This window comes from Equus caballus, chromosome 11 (genome assembly GCF_041296265.1).
Source record: "Equus caballus isolate H_3958 breed thoroughbred chromosome 11, TB-T2T, whole genome shotgun sequence".
Taxonomy (NCBI): Eukaryota; Metazoa; Chordata; class Mammalia; order Perissodactyla; family Equidae; genus Equus; species Equus caballus.
In genome coordinates this window covers 33,087,714-33,107,511 of record NC_091694.1, presented here as the reverse complement: position 1 = coordinate 33,107,511, position 19,798 = coordinate 33,087,714, and the positions used below count along the sequence as shown (strand labels likewise).

The window sequence follows — 19,798 nt, the reverse complement described above, 5'->3', positions numbered from 1 at the left end:
TAAATGATTCAATATCTTGCTTGAACATAGCTGATCATATATGCCTCAGGAACTGAATACCTGCAATAATTTTTCATGGTATATATTAGCCACGAAATTACCAAGCCACACATAAGGCTATCTTTATTTTTTTAATTTTTTAATTTTTTGCTGAGGAAGATTTGCCCTGAGCTAACATCTGTAGCCAATCTTCCTCTGTTTTTACCTGGGTCACTGCCACAGCATAGTTGCCAATGAGTGGTGTAGGTTCACACCCGGGAACTGAACCCAGCTGCTGCAGCTGAGCGCACAGAACTTAACCACTAGGCCATGGGGTCAGCCCAAGGCTATCTTTGTTTAGAGAACCAATTAGAAAAGTTAAAGTAAAATAAATAGCTTTTTAAAGCCAAGGAAATTCTTAACATAGCAAAGCTTAATTAAAATTTCCTTTTATAGTCCTTGGGGAAATGAAAAGAAATTCAGTTTCATGGTTTGGTAATTTTGATCTATGTAAGAATATATAAATATCCCAATTACTTAATGTAATATTTAATGGACTCTTCCATTGTAATGTTTAATGAGTTGGTTTGAGTAAGACTATTTGTAGGCCGCTTTTGAGAGAATGCTTTTGTTTTATATTTTTCAATATATTTTTACAGACCTGCACTGGAAGCTGATATCAACTGTCCTATTTCCTCCTCCTTTCCTTGATAGTCAAGGATAGTTTTACTGTAGTAATATATGTTGAGCATAAACTGTATATTTAACATATAAATGAAATTCTGACTTGGAAGGACAAGATTTATTTTGAGCCATTTTTTTAATGCATTATGCAAAGGAATAATGATTTTACAATGATAATGATTCCAAAACTATATTACAGCATATGGACCCAATGGTGGGAAATGTAATCCATGATACTTCTAGAATACAAGTGATCATTATTTTATGTTAATGCATAATCCATTGCTTATTAATGACCCTATGTATTTTACTGGCTTTTAAAAGATCACATACTAAATACGACGTTAATAAAGACTGCAAACTAATGAGCAAAAATATTTCTCTTGTCTTTGTACTTAATTTTAAAAAAATAAGAAGGATTTCTTTCCAAAAGAGACACTATGTTGAGTAGATGGCTACTACAGTAGGCATTAAAACTATATAGAAAATAGGTGCCTTTGGCTACTTCAACAACTAATACTGAAATTCTGAAATTGAAAAATCTAAATAGATTGCAGGATTAGCAAAGTACAAAAGGGGAAAAAAATATCTCCAGGCACCTTAGTGAGTGAATAGTGAATGATATGTTTGTTTGTTTGCCATTGTTATGAACTATACACCAAGTTGTGAACTTTTCTTTTCAGTCTATTGTTTAAAGAATTTCAGGATTTCAAACTATGTTTTTAATAAGCAGCTCTAATTATTAATTGCTTCTTATCTTTCATTAGAGTCAAGAGTTTAGAAAAATATTTGGTTCAAAAACATTAAACTGCTCCTTATTTACAGGTAATACTGAGCAAGATGGGCTTTTTGGGTGGAAGATAAAATAAAAATGGAACTACCCTCTCTCCCTCAAAAGGGAGGTTAGTTAGAGTTAGCCAGAAAGCGGATGCTCCTAAGGAAGAAAGAGCATCTACAAAGGCAGAAAGGCAAGAAATAACATGATATCTTCAGAGAATTGCAGTGAGTTCAATTATGTCAGAAAATCCAGTCAGGCTAGATTAGAGGGAAGAGGCTAATGACCAGCAGATTAATTGGGAGGTTACTAACGTAATCAAGGCAAGAAGTAATAAAAACCTGAACTAAGCAACAGCAGTGGTCAAAACTCAAATAATCTAATTGTATCTTCACTGAGATTTTTCCTGTAGAAATATGTTTGTAATGTAGCAGGAAAATCATAAAATGAACTTCATAGCAATAATTTCTCAAGTCAATCTGCTTGGATTCACATCCTAGCAACACCACAAATGACTTGAGAAAGTTCTTTAAACTTTCTTCACCTTGGCTTTTGCCTCTGCAAAATGGGCTAATAATAGAACATAATATCGAATACTTTTTGTGAGGATTAAATAAGGTAATAAATATAAAAGGGTAGGTGAATAAGCTCTCAATAAATGTAGCAGCAACAGAAACAGAGCAGTTTACTACTACTACTGGTTCTACAATTATTATTTCAGGTGCAGAAAATGCTGACCCTCTGCAAGTTTACATTGTTGATTAAGTCTTACAGAAAGATACTTGTATTTATCAATCCAAGATTAGAGAGTATCCTAAAAAAGGGCATTTAAATGCAAATCTGTATTTATCTGTTTTTAAAAGACTGAAAATTGTTTCTAGATGTACAGTTAACTTTCCCTCAAAAAGTTGAAAATATTTTTGTTCCTCTAATTGTGTATGAGTAGATCGTGAATAATAAGACAAATCTCTGTCAAGGTAATAGATGAGACTGTATTTATAAGTGACCTTAAACCAAGACTATATGAACTAACAAATATTAAGGTTGCCAGAAATCAAATCCCAAAACTTCAGAGGTCATTCCTATTGCAAAATCAGTAATAGCCTGCTTTAATGACTGTTACCTCTCATAGTTATGAGATAACCTGTGACGTTCAATAAAGAACATAGTTACATGATTCTTGCCCTCTAGACTTTTAGCCTAAGAAATATTTTTATATATCACATACCTCGAACACAATTTTATAAGTACTATATATATCACCTTAAGGGCATTACATTTTATTTTTCATTGCTTGCTTTTTTTTAATGCAAAGGTGACTATTGGCTGTGCATAATATACTTCACAAAAAACAGCCTTATTAAAAAAGCAATTTTTAGTTTTGTATTTTAGATTCACAAAGTAGAAAACGGTGAATAAGAAATCACTATATAAGGACCAAAGACCAGAGTTTGTACCTTGTGGTAGAAGTAGGTCAAATAATTCAAATCCATAAAAATAAGAACTGTAATGTTTCTGTAGGAATCTTACAAATCATCATGGAATCAAGTCACCAGGAAAAAAATTACCTTTGCTAGTTCTAACTAGCAGATTAGTTTTTTGGTTCTTTTTCTTTTTCTTTAATGACTTAAACTAAGATAGGAAGAATGGACTGGTCTCCCTCAGAGCTACACACCGGAAGGTAAAGTCTTAAGTGAAAATACACACAAGGAATTAAGAATACTCTCAATCTTTTAACCAGCTCATTACTCTCTATACAGAATTATTATTGTTCACAATATTCTCAAGAATTTACATGAGAACACTCCGTCAAGTCCATGAAAATGTTCATTTACAAAGTTGTGGAGTATTCATTAATAATGAGAAGTGCAAACATATTTCTGCAGCTAGATGAAAATGCTGACAAACATGTAACAATAACATAAAATGGGAAGCCAGTCTCCTCTACCATTCAGAAGAGAGCAGAGGAAGAAAATAATAACAAAGAGAAAAAAGGGAAGGAGAATAGGCCTATGAAAATCTGGAAAGGAAACAGTCTGGTTGACTGAGCAAAGGAAAAGTTGAAGATTCATTCATTTATTCAACACATATTTAATGAGTTCCTACTATGTGCCAGGACCTGTATTAGGTGCTGGATACACAAAGGTGAACACAACATTCTTTATCTGTTGCACTCAGTCTGGAGAAGTGACATTAAATAACTAATAAATGAATAAATTATGATAGGTGGATACAAAGAAAAAGTAACAGATGCTGTGAAAGCCAAAAAGCAAGATTTAATTTAGACCATAGGTAAGGAAACACCTCCATGAGGAAGAGCGATTTAAGATGAGACCTAATGGTTGAGAAAAACAGTTGGAAATAAGGAGAAAAGTTGCTCGGGCAGAGGGAAATAAAGTGCAGAAGTCCTGAGGCAGGGCAGAGCATGGCAGGTTCTGGGAACTAAATCAAGACCACTGGGACTGAAGCATAGTAACTAAGCAAAGGAGAGGCTGATCAAGTTGAGACCAGATGATTGCTGTATGGAAAACTAACTGAAGGGAGGGAAATGTGGAACCAGAAATAGCAGTTAAGAGTACTGCATTAGCCAGCTAAGAGCTAATGGAAGCTTGGACCAGGTTGGTGGGAGTGGAGACAGAAGGAAATGTGCAGAGTTATTTTTCTTTCATTTAGAAGTGAAATTAAAAGACCTCTAAACAAAATAATTAAAATGCTCTTTCATCTTGCTTCTCTACTGTGGTACAAAGAATTACTAAAATGGTCCCCCAAAGATGCCCCACTCTAATCACTAAAATCTGTGAACACTATGAGCTATCACTCCTGTGATTGTATTATGTTATATGGCAAATTGATCTTAAGATAAGGAGATTATCTCAGTGGACCTGATTTAATCACACGAGCCCTTAAAAGCAGGGAGCTTTCTCTGGCTAGCAGCAGGAGAAGCCACAGAGATTTGAAGGATGATAAAGCCTTGATGTGCCATTGCTGGTTTGAAGATGGAAGTAAACCATGTAAGAAGGAATGTGGGTGGCTTCTAGGAGTGATAATCAGGCCCTGCCTGACAGCCAGCAAGGAAATGAGGACCTCAGACCTATACAGCAAGGATGTAGATTCTGTTAAAAACCTGAATGGGCTCGGAAGTGAAATCTTCCCCTGAGCCTCCACACGAGAGTCCAGCCTGGCTGACACCTTGACTCCAGTCTTGACTCGAGACCTTATGCACAGAACCCAGAGGAACATCCTGTACTTCTGACCTACAAAGTAAGATAGTAAATGGGTGTTGTTTTAAGCCACTAAGTTTATGGTCAAATGTTACACAGCAATAGAAAACTAATAGGAAACTAGCACCTCATTAACTATGTGAGGAGAAATTAACAATTTAATAACCTAAATCTGAAGAAAGAAATCTAGGAAAAATAATTTCAGCTTGTTATTCCTCCAAAGGCTCAATAAAGATGTACTTGGTAACTGGAGTGAGAACCTATTTGAATATGACTTTGAAATTAAATGTCAGATGTATTATAGAATTCAAGTTTTTGTTACTAAGTCTAAACCTGTGCCATTCAATATAGTAGGCCCATGTGGCTACTAAATACTTGAAATGTGATAGTCCAAGTTGAGATGTGCTATAAATGTAAAATATACACAGAATTTTGAAAACTTGGTATACAAAATGTAAAATATCTCATTAATAATACTTTAATATTGATGACGTTTAAATGGTAATATATTTAGATATATAATATTTGGATATACTGGGTTAAATAAAATAAACTATTAAAACTAAATTCACCTCCTTCCAATTTTTAAAATATGGTTAATAGAAAATTTCAAATTATATATGTGGCTCAATTATATTCCTACTGAACAGCGCTGGTCTAGACTTTTAGGCAAGTGTCCTTTTCCAAAATGCCCTAAATGAAGATTATAGCCAGCTTTAAGCATTTTCCTCTTTCTAACATCGTTCAGTGGCATTAATGGCACACAGCTATGTAAAAATACAAGATGAGTGGTATGCTAGTTCAAATATTAGTGAGAACGTAGAGAAACCAGACCCCTCATACAGTGCCATTGGACAAAGTAATTTGGCAATATCTAACAAAATAAGAGTGTACATAACTTCAATCTGACAATTCCACCTCTAGGTGTATACTCAAGAAATCTATGAACATATGCACAAGGAGACATGTACAAACTATACAATTATTTGTAGGGCAGAGGCTGCCAGCTATTCACCAAAGCTGTGTGTTCTTTTTTTGCATAGTGTAGAGTTGTTTCTTAAATTAACTGCCAAACTAGCAACTATATCTCCTGGTCCTGTTCGCTGGGAAATGTGGGCCTTAGGTGGAGCCACATGACTTGAATTCTAGTCAATGGAAAGTGAACAGAATTATATATTCCACTTCTAAGGACTGGCCCCTAAAAACCTCCAATACCATTCGCCACTCTTCTTTTGTTTGCTGGATGGATGCTGATGCCTAGAGCAACCTTGGAAACCACAGGGTGAAGATGACAGACCCTCTAGTGGCCAGGGTCCCTTAATGACTCCATAGAACACAGCCCCTTCTTCTCCACTGAAGATACTCTGTGAGCAAGAAATAAACTAACATTATGTCAAGCTTTTGAGATTTCAGGATTTACTCATTAGAGCAGCTAGTATTAACTAAAATAGTATATAATATGCAAAAATTAGAAACTATCCAAATGTCCATCATAGGAGATTAGATAAACAAATCTTAACACAATCATACAATGGAATGCTATGTAGTAGCTAAAATGAAAAAAACTAGATCTCTACGTATTGACATGAATGAATCTTAAAAAGAGATTAGTCTCAAGATAGCTAGTTATGAAAAGAAAAACAAAAAACTCACCATATACTGACCATACAAATTCATGTGTAGTAAAAATATTAAAATATAGACCAAAAGGACACATTCCTAGAATTCTCAGATTATCTCTGGGAAGAAAGAAAAGGGAATGGGATCAGAGAAGAAAGTGACAACAAAGTCTTCAATTCCATATGAAATGTTTTATTTCCTCAAAATAATCTTAAACAATTATGATAATCTGTTGAAACTGTATGGTGGGTATATGGATATTTTGCTTTATTATTCTGTTATTTTCTAAATGTTTAAATTATCTCATAATACATGTTCCAATAATCTTTTGCTTATATATATCTGCTTAGATGGTAAGCTAGTAAAACCTTGTAGAGGACATTTAAAAAATTATGTATCAAAAGCCTTAAATAAGTGAATATCTTTTAACATAATCCCAACACTAGAAATATACTCTAAGAAAATCAAAGTTTTGCTCAAAGGACGACCATTAAATATTCTTAAAGTAGCCAAAAATTGTTAATACCTAAAATGTCCAATAGAATGGTGATTAAATTACAAGTATTCATTAAAAAATTACATAGAATATAATGGGAGGTAAGGTGAGACGTGTAGAGGTATAGATGAAACATCAATGGCCACAAATCGATCTTTGCTGAGGCTTGATGATGAGTAAATTATTTTTTATATACTTCAAATTTTCTGTAATAAAAAGTTTTAAAATGTGAGAATAGCAAAATTTACTAAGTTGTTTAAAATAGTTCACGCACTCCACTTTGGTGGCCCAGGGTTTCACTGGTTCGGATCCTAGACAAGGACATGGCACCGCTTGTCAGGCCATGCTGAGGCAGTGTCCCACATGCCACAACTAGAAGGACCCACAACTAAGAATATACAACTATGTACCGAGGGGCTTTGGGGAGAAAAAGGAAAAAAATAAAATCTTTTAAAAAATAAAATAAAATAGCCAAAGTACACTTTCTAGAGGTGGGATGGGGTGGAGTGGGGTGATAGTGATTCAGATATGAGGCTGATGAGGTAAGATTATAAAGCCTTGTTTGAATTTTATCTGGAGGCAATGGAGAGAGAGGTGACAGAGAGATAAAGAATTTGGCCTTGCCCAAAGAGAGGTCTGGCCCTTGTCCCTGGCTCCTGCGAGGTAACCTCTAAATCCCTGGAATTTCCGGAGTAATAGGAGTGCCCTTGTTATTCATGGTGGGCTCTTTGGACCAAGTGATAACAGCCAAATCCCTGGTGAGGGGAGACTGGAAACTAAGTTCAACTACGTAGACAACCAATCAATAAGTCCCAATAAAAACTCTGGACACTGAGGCTCAAGTGAGCTTCTGGGGCTGGCAATACTCCATGTGTACTACCACATATCGATCCTGGGAGGGTAGCACATCCCTGAGGACAACGGAAGCTTCACATTAGAAATCCTCCTATTGTACCCCATGTACCACTTCCTTTGGCCAGTTCTAATTTGAATCTTTTCCCTTTAATGAACCATATCCATTAGCATCCAATAGCTTTCAGTGAGTTCTGTGAGTCTTTCTAGTGAATTATGGAATCTGGAGGTGTTTTTGAGAAACCTCCAAACATAAGAGTTGGTGGCAGAAGTCTTTGGGCAGACTTGGCAGTCTGGAGGCCTGTGCCTTTAACCTCATTCTATGGCTAACTCCAGGTAAAGAGTAAAAATGTTTAAGCAGTGGGTGACAATTAGACAATCTACATAATCTAGATTCTAGAGGAATCACTTTGGCTACACTGGAGAGAATTTACTGGAGAAAAGACTGGCAAGACATGACAGTGACAATGGGAATGGAAAGGGACATATTTATAAGATATTTACAAGGCAAGATTGTCTGAATGTGAGGGGTGAGAGGAAGAGAAGTCAGGGACAGGTCCATCAGAAAGAGAATCAGGTTTTAGTGTTGTTTGTTTGGGGGGAGATAAAGGGACTGAATTGGAGGACTGAATTCAGTTCCGGACAGTTTAATTTGAGAAGCCTTTTAGACATCTAGTAGAGCCATTCCATTAGCAGTCAAAGCAGGGATAGAGATAGAGTTGGGAACCATTAGTATAACTACAGTAACCAAAGTCACAGGAGAGGTTAATATTGACTACAGACAAAGAAGTCAACCAGACTTGAAAAAGCAGAGGACCAAACACCAATACTGAAGTGATAGGCAGAGTATTAAAAGCTCACAGAGAAGAAGTGGCAACCTGAGAGGCAGGAGAAAAATCTGAAAAGCATGGTTAACACTGAATGGTTGGTATTGATTTTCTTCTTTTTGCTAATGTGAATTTTCTCCACTTCTTATAATGAACATTTATTACTTTTTAATAAGAAAAAGATGTAGTTTTAAATGAATGATCTTATATAACTTGCATCCATGTATTTTTCCACTTACATATGTGAAAATAAGACAAAGTTTACCAGTTTTCTGAACTATCTCAAAGTCATCAATTAGTCACATAATTCAATATGACTGAATTATTAGTGTCTATAATCAATGATTTTCTTTTTCAAGCCTTTTTTTTTTTTTTTGAGGAAGATTAGCCCTGAGCTAACTACGGTCAATCCTCCTCTTTTTGCTGAGGAAGACTGGCCCTGAGCTAACATTCATGCCCATCTTTCTCCACTTTATATGTGGGACGCCTACCATAGCACGGCTTTTGCCAAGTGGTGCCATGTCCACACCCGTGATCCGAACCGGGGAACCCGGGGCTGCCGAGAAGCAGAACATGCGAACTTAACCACTGCACCACCAGCCGGCTCCCCAACCCCAAGCCATTTTTAAAGTGCCCACCTTCATTACTACTCTAAACCATCTGTAACTACTTAACTTTGCCAGGCTGCTGTGATAGCTGTCTTCCCTTTAAGAAGTCCAACCTAGACTAAATGAATAACTGAGTAAACAACTGCTCCAAAAATGTAATGACATATAGCTCTAGTAAAGACTTCAGAGCATTTGTTTCTTCTGGATTAAAACAAATAGATTTATCCTCAATACAGTATAAAGAAATAAAATACACAGTACTGACCCATGAACCTACACAAGTAGTCTCATATTCATATCTGCTATAAGATCAGTTATAAAATTTGCCACCTATTTCAAAGCTATAAAATATCTCGTGTCTCCATCTTTTCAAAGAGATTCTCTCATTAAACTCAGAAATCCTAATATTATGTCATTAGAAAATATAATCTCTTGGGGGTCATTTAAGTTTAGATAAAGGAGTAAAACAGATCTTTTTTTTTTTTTTTAGGAAGATTAGCCCTGAGCTAACATCTGCTGCCAATCCTCCTCTTTTTTGCTGAGGAAGACTGGCCCAGAGCTGACATCCGTGCCCATCTTCCTCTACTTTTTTTTTTTTTTTAAGTGGGACACCTGCCACAGCATGACTTGACAAGCCATGCCATGTCCACACCCAGGATCCGAACCAGCGAACCCCGGGCCGCCAAAGCAGAACATGAGAACTTAACCGCTGCACCACCAGGCGGCCCCAAACAGGTCATTTTTATACTAGCAGCTGAAGGTTCCAAATCATCGGAATTTGTTATTGACAAGTAATTAGACTAATTCAGCAAAATAGTTCTAAAGTATTACATAAATTTATTCTTGACTCTTAAGTTTTAATAAATTCAAACAAAATTATTTAAATGGTCATTTAAAACAAGTATTTATAGCCCACAACAGAGTTCTTTCTCATTCAAGGCGATTTTTGCCATTTTTGAATTGTTATTATTTTTCTTTCAAAACATTATATGTTGTTTTTACCTAGTGGAGGAATATCTAAATACGTATATCCCATTTTGAAGCCGAAAGGCAAAAACCTTATCCCAAAACTCTAAGAAACATTGAAGTTGCTAATTATAACTACATTTTGTCCATTTAAACCTTGATCCTTTACTTATCTAAGTAATTGCTTATCTCAAGCTAGCCCTGAGCTTTGAGTTTACCAAAATGAAGAATGATAAATATATCTGCTGTCTGTATTCTAAAACTCTGAGAGAAGCAAATTATTGAGAAAAGCATTCACTATATTTTTTAAAAAGTAAAATTTCAACCAGTGTATACATAAAACAGCATTGAGAAAATTAAGCCCGTCTATTTTTATTTCAGAGAACCTCAGTCTGTTTAGCAGCAGTGTGTATTTCTAAAATAGTGATAGAAAAAACACACTAGAGATTTATGAAAGTGGTATTAAATGCAGTGTTATTTCTTCTTGCACTAGTCTCAACTATCAAATTGGTGAATACATAGTTCATATAACTTCATTTAAGAATTTTAGCACCATTTAACAAGCATAACAGAGTTTTTAAAGAATATTAAGAATTCCCAAAATAAACATAGTGGGTGGGTATTTGAGAAAATATTTTGGAAAAAAAAATCTTTACCTTCCCCAAATAAGCAATTCCAACATATTCCCAATCAGAACTATTTCAAAGTATTTCCTAGGAAATTTGAGAAACCTAATATTTCGAATATGTCAGGGAGAATTTTGAGGTTTAGAGATTAAATTGAGAAATGTTGGAATCATCTGTACATAATTTGTCATTTCTGAATCTGGATCCATAGTTTTCTCATCTGTAAAATAAAGTGCTTGAACAGAAAAAAATAATCTGTTTCTATGGTGCCTTCTAGTAATGATTCTTGTGACTAAGTGATATTATTTTCTTTTATAAATAACAAAATTAAAATTAAACATGTTGAAAGTATATTTTTTTAAACTGTGAGGGGTTTTTTTTAAATCTGTTAAGGACCTTGAAGATACTTTCATAAACAAGCCAGCCATTTTATATCTGAATAAAATTGCTTAGCAGCTTCTACACAAAACACAGTGTAAACGATGAAATCTCTGATTTAAGGTGAAATAATATTTTCCATCTTTAATTTTAGTTTTACTTCAAATCCAAACTTCTGTTCTCAATTAGATGGCCATTTTATCATTTGAATACTTTTTCTAGTTTCTATGTGTATAGAAATTAATCTTGCTTCCCTTCCATATGGCAAAACACACCTCTACTTACCATCATCTTTATATAGATTTCAATTTTTTAAAAACCTTCTTGAATGGCAAATGTTCATGGTTGTTCTAAATTGATGACTCTTTTTAATGGACCTTCTGTAATGTTTAAATGTGTGTTTCTTTAATTCTGCAACTGCATTTGTAAAGGTAAGAACTGTCAAAACAGAATTAGTCTGATGTTGAGATAAATTCTTCCAGTTTGATAAACATTTCCATTTTATTTTAAGCGTCTTTATACAGTGTCAAAAATGACATTTCATAGGCTCTTTTTTATAACAGTTTACAAACACCAGGAAGAAATACTCTAAAATATTAATACTCTATCTCTGGGTGGTGGTATTACACACCATTTTATTTTTTACATTTCCCAAAAAGTATTATTACTTTGGTAATTAGATAGTAATTCAAAACTAAATTTTAAATAGCTTATAAAGTGTGGGACACCTTCTACACAAGATGTTAAATGCTTTTTCTCTATCGACAAGTTTCTGTTTTAACAGGAAGCATGATTTGACCGGGTGTCTGATAGGTTGGATGAAGAGAAAACATTTACTTTCCAGGCCCTTCTCTTAATTTAGGCTTTTGAGAAAATCCAAGAATTGGGTCCGAACTTAATTGCAGTGAATCTTACAGGAGTAAACTTTTTAGGGGGCCAGGGTTACACCTTTCATTACAACTATCAGCAAAAGACTGTAATGGCAAGACTCTCAGGTTTACCAACGTTTTCAGAGACTTGTTAGCATTCCCCTCTGTCATTATTTCAGAACAATTCCATTTCGAAAGAAACGCAACTGTAAACCGTTCTATTTCAAGCCCATAAAAACCAGAACTGGGATGAAAGGCAAAGCCTTGACCTTTCTATTTTAGACTTTCATCTGTGTAGCTAAGCCATCTGCTTTCTCTCCCCTACCCCATCTACTTAATGGACTGAAAACACTGCACCTAATTGCAATTTTATCAAAGCAGCCTGACTCTTCCACTTTAACGAATTATGACTTTTTCAGGTGTCTTTCACCTAAAGCCTCGCTTGTAAAATTCTGCTTACCCTTCCCTCCCAATTTCTTCCCACCTCCCTCAAGTGAGTTATCAAATACCTTTAAACTAAGATATTAGCCTCCTGTGTAGTAAGCCATCTAAAGAGCTCTTCACTTTCAACACTGAGCGCCTGACGGAAAAATCTACTCCAGTGTCTCCTCCTGTGGATCTGGGGCCGGTATTATGATCATTGTCGCGGTTACGCAGGAGGCACCTCGAAGCACAGCCTAGAAAGGAGTCTCTGCCGCCAAACAACAGGGGACTCAGGCTGGGGAACTGCAGACCCGGGCGGCAGGAAGGCTCCGGGAGGAAGAGGGGAGCTGGGAGGAAGAGGGGAGCTGGGAGGAAGAGGGAGCTCTCAAGGCTGGAAGGAAGGACCTTCCGAGGCACCGAAGGGAAAGGATGTGTGAAGTGGATCGAGAAGGGGGCGGCCGAGGTGAAGCGGGAGGAAGGGGCCGGGGGCTCGGGGGTCGAGGCGGGCGTGGGCAGCTCGCGGCCAACCTCCCGAGTGCGAGCAGCAGGGGCGCTTTCAGCGGCGCCAGACGCGAGCTCATGGGGGAAGAGCGGAAAAGAGAGCAGTTCGAGGGGCCGAGGGAGCCGCGTCGAGGCCGGCGCGGCGGGGAAGCGGGCCCACCCCCAGCCGAGCCCCGCTACTTAACTATTTGTAGAGCTGCTGCAGGCACAGGTCCAGGCTCTCGCCCTCCACCTCCTCACGGGTGATGCGCTCCGACAGCGGCCGCGGGAGCGGGGGCAGCGGCGGCAGCTGGGGCTGCGGCGGCGGCACGGCCGACTGGCCCCGGGCAGCCGCCGCCTCCTCCTCCTCGCCCTCCGCCGCCGCTACCGCCTCCTCCTCCACCGCCTCCTCATCGGGCTCGGGGTCTTGCTCCTGCTCTTGCCCCCCCTCCTCTGTCGCGGCTATGGTGGCCGCCTCCTCCCCGGGCTCCTCGACCAAAGCCTCGGCCGCCTCGGCCGCTACCAGTTCGGGCTCGGGCTCCGACTCGGGTTCGGGTTCCGGCTCCGGCTCGCCGCCGCCGCACGGTCCGCGAAACTCGCCCAGGAATAGCTCCAGGAAGCGCCGGTAAGTTTTCTCCTCAGGGCTGCAGCCGGCCATGGCTGTTCATGCCCGGGGGCCGACCGGGAAGTGGGTGGGGGAAAGCCCAGGAAGGGGGGGCTGCTCTTGAGCCTCGGGCTCCCGCAAGGGCGGTTAACGGCCGCACCGGCACGAGCGATCAGCACTAGGTTGCCTGGAGAGGGCTCCCGCAGGCGTGCGCGCCACCGAGCACGGACGTGCGCGGCCCGGGGGCGGGGGCGGAGCGCGCCGTCCCTCTCGGGTCTGGAGGGAAAGTTGGTGGCGGGCGCGCGCGCAGGGTCCAGCGGCGGCCCACCCTCTAGCCCTACCGAGAGCTCAGCCCACGCTGCCTAGAGACTGTCGCTATGGCAACCGGCTCTAATTAAGAATTTCAGGGTCCCTCCCGTCGAGTCCGCGGAGTCGAAAGGACACTCGACTCTTCCGCTCTCCAACTCTGAACGTCATTATTGTATGGATGTCCTACCCTCAAGTGGGCAAGAGTGAACTAAAACATCTCCAAGTCTAGCTGTTGGTTCCCACTTGGATTGTATTTACCTCAGTTTTCCTTATCTGTTCCTGCCTTGCCTTAGCCTCCTTATCTATTGAAAGACCACACCGTGAACACCTTTTGTTGTTGATGACACTCGTTCAATAAGTAGTTTCGGGAGGGGGGCATCAAACACGTACCAAGTGGTAGTTACCTTTGCAATTCATTTGATTCTGTGAAGAAAGTGGTGTTATCCTCATTTCTCAAAAAGAAGAAACAGGATTAAGATTAAATACTTGCTTCAAGGTGTCAAAGCTACTAACCATGGCATTGGAATTAGAACCCAGGTTGTTAGCCTCCAAAGCCTTCTAGATCCATTTTCCTTTAGTCTTCTCTGCCTCTGAAGAGTCAACCGTGCAATGTCTATAAAGCCTTTTTTTAATAGGGCTTTATAGTTTACAAGCTGTTTTCAACCCTTTAATCCTTACAGTAGCACCTTAAAATAGAAGATATTACCACTATGATTCCATTTTATAGATGAAGAAACTGAGCCTAAAGACATTGTGACTTTGCTCAAGGTCACACACAAGTGATGCAACAAGGACTAGATCCAGGTTTTTTCACTGCAAAACCGTTAGTCTTCCAGCACACCAAAACACCCCTCTCTAGTCTCTGTGTAATACATATTATACCATATTACATAATATGTATTTTTTCCTACATTTTGTTTGCTCCTTTCCCATCCCCCCAGCCTCTTTTCTTTCTTTTTTAGATTGAAACTGAAATGACTTTAAATGATTCTAATTTTCTTACCAAACTACACACAAACCTATTATTTTCAAGCCTTACTGAGGAGGGTGGAAAAAGCAGAAGCTGTGTTGTTATACAGCTGTATAGATGATAGCATCATTACTGCATACTGCCATGTCCATGGCAACATATAATTCAGCAAAAACATAGTGATCTTTCTCTACTTTGAAAAACGTGTTCACAAAAATTATCCACCCCATCCTCTCCATTTATTGTTTCTGGGTTTCAGTTGGATTTAGGGTCTGAAATACCATTTCTAGTCAGTTATTAATGGAAGAAGAAGGAGTCTCCCTGCCAAATGTTTTCATATAATACTGTATTCTAAATCCCTGACTTGTTACTGTTATTTTAAGATGAAGTGGGTTGAGCTTGCTAATGTACATTATGGCATCATGTAAAATAGATGTCCATTCTCTCCTGGCTTGAGACTAAATAACACATGATAGAAAGGATATCGTGAGTAATGCACATGAGTCCTCTATAACTATTTATTTTTGTCTCAAAGGTAAATGGAAAGATCCAATAAATAAGTCTGTTTCCAGACAAGCTAAATGTATTTATACATGTTTTGTTTAAAACATCACCAGTGTAGAGCAACTTCTCTATGAGATGCCAAATAAAGTCTTTAAACTCCTCATTTGCCTTTGTTTTCAATCCACCTGTTCATTTCCATTTCAGAATGTCTAGAAAAGACTGAGAAGAATTTAAAGGCTGCAAACTTAAGTATCCACAATTTTACATTCCAACAACTATTTAATATCTCAGAATTTGACATGATGACATTTAAGTTCAAGAATACAGAGCTGTCAACTATAACAATTCATATCAAGCTACAGCTTCCTACTTTGTTAATGTAGTTGCCTCCCTCATCTAGGTGACATTTATTTGTGACATTAACTTATGACTCAACCCACACATCAAAAGGAAGTGTTATATGTTGGGGAAACATTACTACTAAGAGTAAAAGAAAAGGCCCACACCTCTATATTACTATAAATGAGAGGTGTGTTTGCTTATATTAATAAAGATCAATATGGATCTTATTGCATCCGTTTGACACAGTAGCTTTGCCAGAAGGTTGCTGAGAGCGGTGTTAGGATCTCAAAGCAGCTGTGTAGGATTGCCATTGTCAAGAAGTCTTTTTAGTCATTATTTTGCATTGCTTTACTGTCCTTTTCAGTTTCTCTCCTACTTCCCTAATCCCCTTTCTTCCTATGAAAAAATATTGAGCTATGGAAAGCATATGTACCAAGGGTATTTACATTTTTTTTGAGATTTTTTTTCTCATAAGAACTATTCTCCCTCTAACCCTTAGCTCTTTGGAGGAAATGCACAATGTCCTTTCATAGACCTTTATGGTAATGATATTTATAAGGTTAAAAGAATTGTTGAGTTTAGCAGTTTCTTATCATATGACCCAGCAATTTCCTTTCCTAGATATTTTCCCACAAGAAATGAAAACATGTCTGCCAAACACATACACACATACCCCACAAAAAACCTGGTATGTAAATGTTTGCAATAGTTTTATTCATAATAGCTCAAACTTGGAAATAACCCACATGTCCATCAATAGCTGAATAAATAAATTGTGGCGTCTTCCTACAATGGAATACTACTCAGCAATAAAAAGAAATGAACTACTGATAAACACAACATGGATGAATTTCAAAAAAAATGCTGAGTAAAAAAATCTCCAGGCACAAAAGAGCACATAATATATGATTCCATTTATATGAAATTCTAGAATAGGCAAAACTAATCTATCGTGACAGCAAACAGATTAGTGGTTGCCTGGGGCTAAGGCTGGGTGGGGGATTCAGGGCAAAGGAGTAAGAGGAGACTTTGTGGGACGATTAAGATGTTCTTTATCTTGACTGGGTGGTTACATAGGTGTATTCATTTGTCAAAAATTATCAACGTGTGTATTTTAAATAAGTGTAAGTGAATTATACCTCAATAAAGTTGATTTTAAAAGTTAAAAACAATTTCCTTGTTCTTTTTGGCTCTCATATCCATTCCTTCTCTCCTTTGCTGTGCTCTGTATTGTAGGAGGGCTGACCCTTTCAGGATATATTCACCAAGTTCCTTGACAGCTGACTTCCAGCTAGGATTTCCCCAGTAGGAGGCATTTTCAGGAAAGTGGAAGGTGGGAGGAAAGGAGAAGAGCCAGGATATTTCTTCCCTGTCCCCAACCTCAGTCCTTAGATGCACCCAGCTGCACCTTCTTTGTAGCTTTGCTCCCTCTGAACATGCTCACTGGGATTCAAGCTTTTGCCTGTGACACCACCCCCTGAACTCCAGAAACATCATCTTCTTCCATTTGTCCTAGAGATGGTAGTGGCTTCCAGCTTCCTAATCTTGCCTACTATGGACTGAATATTTATGTTCTCCCAAAATTGATCTGTTGAAATCTTAACCACCAAGTTGATGGTATTAGGAGGTAGAACCTTTGGGAGGTGATTAGGTCATGAGGGAAGAACTTTCATGGATGGGATTAGTGCCCTTAAAAAAGAAGTCCAGGGGCCGCCCCGTGACCGAGCGGTTGGGTTCGTGTGCTCTGCTTCGGTGGCCCAGGGTTTCGCCAGTTCGGATCTTGGGCGAGGACATGGCACCGCTTGTCAGGCCATGCAGGAGCGGCATCACAACTGGAAGGACCACAACTAAAAATATACAACTATGTACCGGGGGCACTTTGGGGAGGAAACGGAAAAGTAAAATCTTTTAAAAAAAAATAAAAAAACAAAGTCCAAGGGCCTGGCCCCGTGGCCCAGTGGTTGAGTTTGAGTGCTCCACTTTGGCCGCCCAGGGTTTCGCCGATTCAGATCCTGGGTGCCGACCTAGTGCTGCTCATCAAGCCGTGCTGAGGTGGTGTCCCACAGAGCAGAGCCTGAAGGACCCCAGACTAGAATATACAACTATGTACTGGGGGTCTTTGGGGGGAAGAAGGAAAAAAAAAGAAAATTCGCAAAATTGGCAACAGATGTTAGCTCAGGTGCCAATCTCTAAAAAAAATTTTAAAAAACAAGTCCAAGAGAGACTCTTCTCCACTTCCGCCATGTGAGGACACGTAAAAAGATAGCTGTCGGGGTCGGCCCAGTGGCGCAGCGGTTAAGTTCAAATGTTCCCCTTCTCAGCAACCTGGGGTTCGCCAGTTCGGATCCCAGGTGTGGACGTGGTACCGCTGGGCACAAAGCCATGCTGTGGTAGGTGTCCCACGTATAAAGTAGAGGAAGATGGGCAAGGATGTTAGCTCAGAGACAGTCTTCTTCAGGGAAAAAAAGAAGAGGATTGGCAATAGTTAGTTCAGGGCTAATCTTCCTCAAAAAAAAAAAAAAAAAAAAGATAGCTGTCTGTGAACACTGAATCTTCCAAAGCCCTGATCTTAGGCCTTCCAGCCTTTAGAACTGTGAGAAAGAAATTTCTGTTTTTCATAAGCCACGCAGTTTATGGTATTTTTGTTATAGCAGCTCAAATGGACTACAACATTTTTTCACCTTCCCATTCGGCTTTTTAGCTCTTCTATTACTTGTGTAATACTTCCCTGTATTCTATTACCTGTTTTCTTAACTGGATCTCAATTGATACCATAACAAATAATACTTCAAAGAACTACATAACGGAATACATATATATATATATATATATATATATATATATATATGAACTATAAATGGATTAGCCGACATTAAAGCAAGTTTAGGTCTTTAAAGGCACTACTGGAACAGTGAGCTTATTGAAGTTAGCAGTAAATGATGTCCTAGAATTAAAAGTTATGAATAGGTTGCCAGAGGTTCAAGGGGAAGGAGGGAAGGATGAATAGGTAGAACACAGGGTATTTTTAGGGCAGCAAAAACTATATAATGGTGGATACATGTCATTAGACATTTGTCAAAACCCACAGGATATACATCACAAAGAATGAACCCTAATGTAAACTAGGAACTTTAGTTAATAATAATGTATCAATATTGGTTCATCAATTGTAACAAACATACTTCACTAATGTAAGATGTGTGTAGGGGGAAGAGAGCATATATGGAAACTCTATGTTCTTTCCACTCATTTTTTCTGAAAACCTAAAACTGCTCTAAAAAATAGTCTTATTAATTTAAAAAGTTAATAAAATATTTGACATATGGTGAATAATTGGTGCTTGTAAGAATAGGATAAGAAAGATCTATTCACGTCTCAATTTATCTCCGGTTAATATTTGCTTGGTTATGCAAGTCTAGAATATTCTGTCTATCCTAAAGTTGCCTCTTTTATATCTTTATAGGTAAAAATAGGAATACTATTTCCAAAAGAAGCCTCAATTTTGTTTTTGCTATTTATAAAAAATTATTGATTTGAAGCTGACATCATATCTCAAATGATAAAACATACTTTATGTTTACATAAAATATTGGCGTTTTATACTTTGAGAAAGTGTAATAACAACAAAGTATATACACATATCTCTCAGATCTAGACATGTTTAAGGCTAAGCCTAATGATGAATGTTAAGTTGCAAATATAAAAATGTGTACTTTTTCATTCATATTTTAAAAATTGAATAGAAGGATAAGTAAGTACTTCTTAAGATATTAATTTGATTGTGTTGTCAAATGGACTAGTAGGGAGCAACAGAATACCTGACAACTGAAAAAACTCAGCATAAAGAAATGTTTTTAAATAAGAATTTCTTCCTCCTTTTTCCTCAATATACTACCCTAGCTACATCCTAGATCAATAATGTAATTTTAAAATCATCTCCACTTGCTGCCAAAAACATTACTGCTATATTAATTTTTATTCCTTTTCTCTTGCTGGCTAATATGGTCACATTGTAGCAAGATTCCAAAGCTGTCAAAATTAAAATTCACATTAGGTTATAACAGGCCCACATGCACTATTTTCATCAGTTTTAAAAAGCAAAGAAGGCCTCAAAACGGGTTCTTTTTTTTTTTTTTGAGGACGATTAGCCCTGAGCTAACATCTGCTGCCAATCGTCCACTTTTTGCTGAGGAGGATAGGCCCTGAGCTAACAACCGTGCCCATCTTCCTCTACTTTATATGTGGGACGCCTACCACAGCATGGC

The 19,798-nt window shown here is 38.2% G+C and overlaps 1 protein-coding gene across 2 annotated transcripts in view; it reads right to left on the bottom strand.

Annotated features, from left to right (window-relative positions):
• PPM1E (protein phosphatase, Mg2+/Mn2+ dependent 1E) overlaps positions 1-13,745 on the bottom strand; it is a 191,831-nt gene extending 178,086 nt beyond the window's left edge. The window contains exon 1 of one of the 2 annotated variants that reach the window (XM_005597524.4): positions 13,011-13,745. In XM_005597524.4, coding sequence (XP_005597581.2) covers positions 13,011-13,462 — 452 coding nt within the window. In that variant the 5' untranslated portion in view covers positions 13,463-13,745. The remainder of the gene's footprint in view (positions 1-13,010) is intronic. The other variant, XM_070227511.1, reaches the window with a different exon arrangement.
• Between the last annotated feature and the right edge of the window lie 6,053 nt (positions 13,746-19,798).